General features: G+C 36.0%; 1 protein-coding gene and 1 long non-coding RNA gene across 2 annotated transcripts in view; both read right to left on the bottom strand.

Annotated features, from left to right (window-relative positions):
* The window catches only part of LOC138041009 (uncharacterized), a 301,351-nt gene that overhangs the window by 50,661 nt on the left and 240,690 nt on the right, over positions 1-10,000 (bottom strand). The gene's annotated exons all lie outside the window — the stretch shown is intronic.
* LOC138040988 (phosphatidylinositide phosphatase SAC2-like) overlaps positions 1-10,000 on the bottom strand; it is a 33,685-nt gene that overhangs the window by 19,809 nt on the left and 3,876 nt on the right. The window contains exons 4-9 of the mRNA XM_068886744.1: positions 9,512-9,625; positions 6,432-6,488; positions 5,471-5,593; positions 4,715-4,771; positions 3,289-3,466; positions 2,309-2,376 (exon numbers count right to left, since the gene is read on the bottom strand). Coding sequence (XP_068742845.1) covers positions 2,309-2,376; positions 3,289-3,466; positions 4,715-4,771; positions 5,471-5,593; positions 6,432-6,488; positions 9,512-9,625 — 597 coding nt within the window. The remainder of the gene's footprint in view (positions 1-2,308; positions 2,377-3,288; positions 3,467-4,714; positions 4,772-5,470; positions 5,594-6,431; positions 6,489-9,511; positions 9,626-10,000) is intronic.

The following is a 10,000-nucleotide window of genomic DNA, read 5'->3' as shown; positions in this document are numbered from 1 at the left end:
TAACCTTGTCACTGCTGTCCCGAAGTTGATGAATATGAACATTACTGTTAACTTGAGCAGTAAAGCGGACTGCAACCGCGATCCACAAAGCCATAGTCATGAATGACAAGTTTAAGTGAAGCAGATTGCCACCGCGGTCCGCGGTGATGTAGTCGTTGAATGAGAACATAAAAGGCCAATTAGTAAATTGCAATGCCACCGTGGTCTGCAGTCCCGTAGTGCAATACATGTACTGAAGATATTCAATGGACTGCCACCACAGTCCACAGTCCGGCAGTGAAAGACTGATGTTTCATAATGAAGACATTCATAAAATGGACTGCCACAGCAGAAACCTAAAATTTTACAAGACTAGAGAGCTTACTTATCACTGAAACAAGGGCTTAGGCTTGCTCAGTAAATGATTACTATAATCTTCACACCATCTCGTTGAAAGTGTAGTTAACCGAACCGTAAAATGAAAGCTAAAATTTTATAAGCCTAGGGTGCTTATGCCTGATCACTGACACAAGTGCTATATTCTTGCCACGTTTAAAGAACAGGGTTTAACCCATTGAAAAATTCGCGTGCCGTGTGTGTGATGTGTAAGAAACTTGGAAAATTTGCGAGGTTTTGCAGTGGAAAGCGAGCGTTAAAAATAAACCATATGCGCAGTAAATGTACACAAGATACTGAGTTCTAGAATTAAGTTCACCTTGAAGAAGAAACAGTGAACTTCCAGATGATGTAAAAATATTGCTAAAAAGTGATTGAAAACACGTCCTAAGGCTCAACTGAAAATGTAAAGGTAGAATTTTCGAAGCAGCGCGCGTTAAGCAATCAAGAAAGTTTTTGATCGCTAACTAAACAAAGCGCTTGAAAAATGTATATTATAACTCAAAATATGCCTTGTGCAATTTACAGTTAAGTCTAACCACTCAATGGATAAAAATTTCTTGAAATTTATTCCAATCGCTTTGTTTTCTTGCAGGTATAAGTGCAAAAATTATGCCCAAACGCCGCTGCCGAAACAAAATTTCACGAGGAGCTTTCTGTTTGTCGAAATACACGTGCACAAAACCGCAAGATTAATTTAGTTAATTGATCACTAACATGTTTCATGAGAGAACAAACAAGGTCAAATTGTGTACAAACAAAAGTGCTCTTTCGAAAACTTTCACTAAAAGATAACTTACAAAACACAAGAAAACCAACAGAGAAAATCGCTGGAGGTATTCTCGCATTTACGGAATATAAACGCACGATCGGATTGATTTATGTGTTGAAGACACTGATCTTCCGAGGTATGCCGAAGGTGAAAATTCCTTCGATTACCAATTTATGTTAGAACAAAAAAAACTTGTTATTTGCAAAAAATCCATCGGTTGATCAATATAAAGCTAAATTTGGGAGCAAATCAATGCCCATTATGACGTTAATTGCTACGAAGGCCTTTAATTCTGCGCGGCTTAGATGGAGGCAGAGAAGAGAGACCCTGGAAACGAGGTTGCACACTCACCCAGTCTCACCAAAAGTCTCTCTCCTCTTGTGCCAACATGACGCTAGCTCAACACCACTTAACTGTTCATTCAATGTACAGTTTCAACAGCTTAATTGCCCTCATTTCACTATATGCTTTGCTATAATGGGAACGAAACTGATTTGTAATCTGGCATTTTAAGCGTCAGCCCTTCATGAGAACAAATTCAAGTAGTATTGCTCTGATGAAGGGACTAATTGACTAGGTACAGCTTATCATGGGCGAGTTCAAAGTGAGTGATAGTTGGCGATAGTTAACGATCACAAAATCAATGATGCATGTAGTTGTTGGTGGTCAATTGGATTCACAAGTTTCAATAATAGGGACCTTAAGCAAGGATGACCCCGATGGCTATGAGAACGCCACATGACAATAAGTTTAATTAGGAATGAATGAATGAATGTGCGTTTTACACTTTGATACATTTCTTTGCCATTCTCATTTTGACAACAACGTGAAATGATCAAATTTGAGGTAAAATGTAAAGGACAACAGCACCTGACAAGGAATTTTCAATTTTCTCTCGAAATATCCACACCGTCCTAACCAATTTTATACTTGGAATGTGTACATGTACTTACACTTTCCAAGCCGAGTGACTTGGAGTAATGTTCTCGTACCTGTCGTCATCGTCCTTGCTTATGGTCCCTAATCACTGAATGTCAACTGCGATCAAAAATTTAATCAAGAACCCTTTGACCAGGGCTTGACAATTGTCAATAAGAAGAGCTTACAAAGATTATGTACAATAAACTACAGAAACAGGGTAAAAGGGTAAACTAATCAAACCTGCTCTGTTTCAACATAATTTGCAACATCTCCAATGTCATCAACACCACGCCTTCTGTACCGTGTTCCTAAAATTGAAAAATTCATATAAACTTTGATAATTGTGTGAGTAAATATATGTACATGAATATTGTAAATACACAGTAAATGTATTTTAGTCAAGTAAAAGATAATATTTTATTATTTTTGCCAAGATACATGTACAAGATATCTTGCAGGGATGATGGCTTTCACTGACTGTTTGCACACACAACAATGCAAAGGAGGGAAATGACATCAATAATATCCTCACTAGTGAGGATATGACAAATACGCCACTCGGGTCTCGGATGTTGTTTCGTATGAATTTTATGAGTGGTGTATTTTCCATTAATTTAAAAACACTCCCGTCTATATACACTGTAATAATTTACCCTGCAACTCTGCTATCTCCAGATTGAAAGAAAATTCATTGTGTGAAACAAAATAAGTTAAATTTGTCATTTCTTTATTTATTTTAGCAATATAGGAGCAAACTGGCAACTCAGGTAACCCTTTTGTTTTGAAAAAGTGAAGGTGAAAGCAAGTCGCAAATTTGAGATTTCTCCAGATATTTTATTGGCAAAGGGAAAAAATTTAGTCGCAAATGCGACTGTATTGGTTGCAATTTCAAGCCCTGGGGGGGAAAGCATTTTGCCCAATTTCAAGAGCAGGGTGAAGAACTACATGTACAGCTGCAACAACCATTTTTACAGTCAAGCTATCTCATTAGTGACAAGTCACTCCAGTCCATACTGAAATGAACATTCAAATTCCTATTTGCAGGTTCCAAGATTTGGGCTACACATACAGGCTACACAATGGGCAATTCCTACCAGGGATGCACCTTTCCCAAATTTTTGCTCAGGCTGGTATCCCACTCATCAATGAGAGTAAAAATAAACTTTGCCATTAGAGAACCTGTTGTCGACAATGAAACGACTGGCTTTGAATGTTCTTACCAGCTCGAAATACACTCCTTCTGGATATAAGAACCAAATCAAACTCTTCAGGTGGAAATGGTGCAACTCTCTTGTCCTCCCCTTCATCCAGATCTTCTTCTTCAAACGTGTTTATACAGTGTGCTATTTTGCAATAACCTTGAATTATTGGAATTACCCATTTATTGGCAACAGAGTCCTGCAAAATGAAAATATCATTCATCAATGTTGCAAGTTTGAAATAAAGCAACAAAATTCCTGGTACTAGAGCTATAATCAGCAACAAAAAAATTACATACATGCAGTGTATACTACATAATTATGTTGCCTAAGGCCACTAGTACCTGACAAGGTCTGAAACTCTCAGAAAATGCTATTTACAATGTTCATTCTTGAGATTGGTGAAAATTAAACTTATTGCGTGAAAAAAAGGCCATCAGATTGATTACTCCATTTAGAGAGCAAAGTACATGTAAGGTGATGTAATTTCTTGTTAGTTTGAAGGTACATGTACATGTATTGTGCAATTGTCTACAAGCGTTTCTTCAGCCCATGGCTTCCTGAGATAACAAATCTCAAATTTATAGACTCAAAGTGCCAGACCTGAAATGGTAAACAGCCGGATGAAACGTCCAGCGTCAAACCTCAAACAAAAACCCTCTGATTATGGATAAATAAATACATAAATAATAAATAAATAAAGTTACCTTCCAAAAAAACAATAATTATTATTAATATTTATACTGAGATGACAGTGTTTTCCCTCCAAATTCACTCAACAACAGCTGAATTGCCACCCTATCCTCTCACAATAATATACAAAATAAAAAATTACGGCAACACTGTAGACGGCAGAGGGCCATTTGTGTGCAGCATAGATGGATGTAGCACAAGATTGAGTGTGTTTATGAGAAAGGCTTGGGCTTCACTGACTAGTTGTTGAAAAAGCAGAATGATGGGATATTTCCCTATCAAACTGAATCACTACCCAGGAAATGAGCACTCTCTGAACTACTCCACATTTTAAGTCGTCAACTCAGGATAGTATTGAATCCGATCAAAAGTGAACCTCGTAGACCCCATAATACATGTACATGTACCAACTGGATGCAAAATTAATTGATAAATCATGGTGGAGCCCTACCTTTTTAAACTGGACTGAGGGAGCCGTAATGAAAGCCCATACATTGTACATGTACAATTCTCACTCTTTCCTATACCTAAAATTCTTGCCATAACTTTGCTTAATGTACTTTCAGATACAAGTCATTCAGTTTACTTTGGCTTTATACACTGCATTTTGGGGGTAATTACACTGTACGTGACTGCATTGCCAAACACTTTTAGTGTCTTCTGGCCTTAAAAAGGATATGGGAATGCCACATTGGGGGAAGGGTTCTAAATAGTCCTTCCCTATAATTGTACACCATACTATCCCCACCCTTACCTCAACATTTAACAGCTCTTGTACCATGAATGCATTCCAGAAAAACCTCTTGTCACACTAACAATGAAATGATTACATTAAGTATCCCAATAATTTGTCAGCTACATTGTACAGCAATTTAAGCCAACAATAAGAAAAGTGTTACGTACATGGATGGTTGTGTATTCAAATCCCTATTGGGACTCAAATTCTTCAATTTACATGTATAAGGTACAACTGTAAGATAAGGTCACGCACCAACCAACTACAAGTGGGGCCCATATGGTAGGAGGTAATCCCGGTTTCATTGTAGCATGAAGCAACAGGGAGAATTATTTCTCCCCCACTGGATGGGATGTGACTCCATTGCAGGGTTACCCCAGGGTAACCCTGCAATCCTGCAACCCTGCAATGGGTTACCCCAGGGTAACCCATTGCAGGGTACCAGTATATCACTGGTACCCATTTATACACCTGGGTGAAGAGAGACAGTGTGGAGTATCAAAAATTGCAGAGCTACATGTAGGCCTTGAACCAGCGACCCTTGGAATCGGGAGACCAGTGCGCTAACCACTACACCTGTCATAATCTACAGACATGTACAATTATAATATCTTTTGATCTACATGTATATCTTTAAAACTTGCCTTACATTCATTAGGCAATTTTAACCTTTTCCCAACCCATTCTGGGGTATACCTTCAATGAAGCTACATGTACTGTATAGTTTCTAGACAAGTATGCAATAACAATTCTTCCAAAATAATTAATCCTTACCCTCATCCAGAGTTGTTCATCATGATTGTATTTCCCACTGCATTGTCTTTGTAGGGAGTTTGTCAAGTCTCCAGTTGGTGAATAATAGAACGAGTCTGAATCATTGAACATCTTCAGCAGTTCCTAAATTGAGGACATGAAAAAGAATGGTGGTTGACCTGCATCTTTTTGGAACCTCTAACTTGATTGAAACTTTATTATAGCCTTTACTGCAGACTGTAGGTTGCATCGTTTTCAGGAGAAGGGCGGTGAAGCGACAGCAAGCACTTTCCATCTCTTGATGCAACCTGGGTTTAATTCCCAGATTCACTGTCAATGGTACACTTCATGGGTTCAGTTGCTTGGTTCTCCTCTCTTCTCTGCTCTGCTCCGAGAAGTTTATGATGGATACAGATAAGCTGTACCCTGAATTTAGCAGCTCAAATTTTGGAGAAAAAGTTTTTTGAAAAAAAATCAAAAGAAATCCAAACTAGTCTTCCTCATCCACTGTCCATAGAACGTACATGTATGTAAACTCACTGTTAACATCAAAACGGAAAATACTTCGAAGTCTTACCCACAATTTTAGCACTTTTAATTAAATTATATAATGAACATCATTTCTATCAATTTTTTCTGATATTAATTTTTGTTGACAGGAATTTCTTCATTCAACACAGTTTTTCCACAAATTTTTGCACTGCAACAAGAACAAAGTCACGAGCAAAACGTTCATAGCTTAATACAACCACAATAGAGAATATCCGACTGATACTGTGAAGATCTCTAATCAATCAAGGGTTGAGTTGGAACTGGGGCTCAGAAATTTAGTCAACAATGGCAGACAGCAAAATGTAAGATCCCTCACACTGCCCCCAAGGTGTGTGAGAAAACATTTTCCACTTCTTTCATTCCTCAGCCAGTGGAAAACACAACATTTTACCGACCACCCCTGTAAATAATTCTTGTTAGTGTTACATACTTCGACAAATCTTCTCTCTAATTTTTCTTTGTCCTTTAAGTCCTTGTCCTTGATATTCTGTAAAATTTAACGCCAGGGTTATTAAAAAGATTTTAATAACAAAGAGAATGCTACATTTAAAGCACAAAGTACTAAGCCCCCCTTGTGTTTTCTCATTTTACTGGCAGGAAAATAATTGTACCTTAAAGTTTCCAAAGTAGTAAATAGGTAAGAAGTAGAAAGTCACTGGCAATTGCACATTGTCCACATCACTTTTAACAATCCTCTTACGTTGGCTCAAACCAGATTCAACACTTTCACGAGACCTTGTTATCAGAAGGACTGAAACTACAACACTTTATCACATAAGAGCAATTACAGTGTATGGTTATGGTACCACGTGAAACATCAATTATTGGCTTCAGTTGCTCATACATGGATCTGAAAAACAAACTCGGTGACTCCAATTTTTTAATGCACAAGAGTGATCAGCAAGCCAAGATGAAACCTTTTGCAAAGTTTAAAAAAATTCCGGAGTGGATTCAGAGCTACCTTAAATTTTCATTTATTTAAGGTGGCTCTGAATTCGCTTCTCAGAATTTTTTTAAACTTTGCAGAAAGTTTCATTCTGGCATGCTGATTACATTTCAGAAATTTGAGATAATTATGTGCAGCTAAAGCCAAAATATGGGGTGTTTTTGCGGGACTTTCCTGTTAATGCCGCAGTAACGTTTTACGTCACAAAAATGACATAATCTTTTCCAGCAATAATTAGTGTTTGATATTGCTGTTAACTGTTAACTGATAAAGTGTTGTAGTGTGAAACCTTCTGATAAGAACGTTTCTTTCAACTGTTGAAACTGGTTTGAGTAAGTCCTTACGACAATATTTAACAAATTTATTATTCCCCGATGGACAGGTGAATATCAGGGAATAAAACCAAGACCAAGTCAAGGTTTTTATTCATCGATATTCACTGAGCCCGAGGTGATTATTGTTTTAGTACTACATTGGGTGATTATTTGAAAAAAAAAAAAGCATTTTCTTTAAACAATAATCAATTCATTTTTTTCTATCTCAGGGCGTGACAAAATGGCTTGCGGGATTATCGTATAATAGTCACCTCATGTGACACCAATCAGCCCAAAGAATTTTCAATAATCACCTATGTTATAATTATATACTTATAATATTATTTTTATTAGTAAGAGGGGCCATGGTTTTTTAGTGGATATGAAGGTTGTTATTAATTTAATAAATAATGTCAGAACAGTAACCAGCTTGGTACAAAAAAAAAATTTTTTTGTATTAATTTTTATTACTCATTGATACCATGATTCTGTCCGCAAAAGTCCTCATTCGAACAATAGGCCAATGGTGAGAGCAAGAAAAAATTTAATGTCCTTCATTTCAAATTTACAGGACATTTGTACAATCTCACTGCATTTTATTTAAATTAGGAATATCAAAGTTAATTCTACATACCAACCAAGAGCAAGGATCTATAATTGTCAATACTTCTGGCTATGCAGCCATACATTGTATGCTTTATTATGGGTGGGACATACCGTCAACTGTAGTTATGGTTACATATGGTAATTACACAGTACACTGTATGTCACTCCACTTTCTGACATGTATTAATTAACACACAAGACTGTGAATTGACAGATTATTTGTAACATTGAGCTAACAATAGCTGATTATTATTATTATTATGATAATTATGTTATTATTATTATTATTATTATTATTATTATTATGATATCTTAATTACAGTAAGCTACAATACATGTAAATGCGATCATTTACTTTTGTCTTGTGGAGTTTATGGTCAATAAATTATTATTATTAGTATTATTATGATATGTTATTATTATTATTATTATTATATGTTATTATGATATCTTAATTACAGTAAGCTACACTTAATGCGATCACTTATTTTTGTATTGTGGAGTTTATGGTCAATAAATTATTATTATTATTATTATTATTATTATTATTATTTAGCTCTTATTAACGGAGCAGGAGGTCTGTATGGGAGAAATGGGAGAATCACGACCGAGGTCAAGATTCTCCCATACAGACTGACTAAGCTCGGTTGATGTTTATTATATGGCAAACAAGAACACGTTTAATGTAACTGGTTTGTACTAACTGACATTTTGCTTGCAAACGGCGATGAGTGGCGATGAGCTGAACTTAATTCTGTCAAAGTTTGCTCATCATCCTCTCTTTTGTCATCATGCTGTTTGGTACTTCCATAAATAAATATTGGTAGAAGAAAATACTCGATATTTTTGCATTTTAGTTTGCATCTTTTCACCGCAAAACATTACCCGTCTAGATGCCGGTCTAGATGGGAAAATCTAGACCGCGGTCAATATCGATTTCAGCCAATCAAATTCGTGATCTTGGTGGTTCCCAGTCCTTGTGAGACAGAGCCATATACATGTAATAATATTATTACTATTATTATTAATAAACAATAATCACCAACTTAAGCAAATTAAAAGGAACTCAGATACGACATGGTCTCTTAGCACCACCTGCAGATACTGCAAACTGCATCAAAGGCTGGGTGATCTATAGATGTAGCTTAATAGATTTTTGTGTATGATACCTGCTAAACAATGATTATTTCTGCAGTAACTAAACATCAAAGGCTGTGACACTAACCATTGCTATCTGAACTACCGCCTCTCTGACACTAAACTGTCCACTACCTTGCACCTGAAACTGCAATTTGCATGTAAGCACCCACAATATGCAATGTAAACTCCGTCTAAAGTACTACACATTGTTGCGACAACCCCACCAACATTATAATAATTATATTTAATATTAAAATGTTTATTATTTCAATAGATGTACTATACATGTATCTTTTTCATTACGTCTGAATAAGGAAAAGCTTCTATAGAGAAGAAATCATAAGCCTCATATTAGCACGTCAAACACCTCGGTCTATAATGGGAGTTACGCTGATAACTGTCTAACCCATATCTACATGTAGTAAAAACAAATCATAATTTTAATGAACATACATGTAAGTTGAGCTGCTCAATTTCATCTGTGCCTACTTTGCATACAAGTACCTTTTCTTTCAATGTTGAGGCAGCAGTCTTTATTTTGCTCCACGTCTGTCCTAGTCCCCTCTGCTGATTGTCTATGCCCCCTAATCCACTTCCTTTTTGGTGATTTTCACAAAGCTAAAAATAATGTGCACAAAAGGGAAAAAAAATCTTCAGAATTTGTTAATTTAATTCTGTGGTAACCCTTCCTAATAGTATGCATATTAATAACAAAAGAGATAAACTAGGATAACAGAGTTACTGTAATCCATTAATAATTATAATTATTTTTTTATTCCACAAACATGGCTCAAAATCTGCATTCACGGTATTTTTTATGAACCTTATTTTGTGATTTTCTCCTCAGAAGAACCGGAAAAACCCTTTTGGAAAAACAAAATTTGATTGACATCGCTTTAAAAAAATGTAGCTTAAAACTGTTCAAAAAATTTATACAATGTAACAATATTTTTGTGGAAAATCTTAAAAAATCACAGAATGAATAATTAATTT

The sequence above is a fragment of the Montipora capricornis genome, chromosome 3 (genome assembly GCF_036669925.1).
Source record: "Montipora capricornis isolate CH-2021 chromosome 3, ASM3666992v2, whole genome shotgun sequence".
Lineage (NCBI taxonomy): Eukaryota > Metazoa > Cnidaria > Anthozoa > Scleractinia > Acroporidae > Montipora > Montipora capricornis.
The sequence above is the reverse complement of the archived record's forward strand: the minus strand, read 5'-3'. Positions and strand labels throughout refer to the sequence as shown.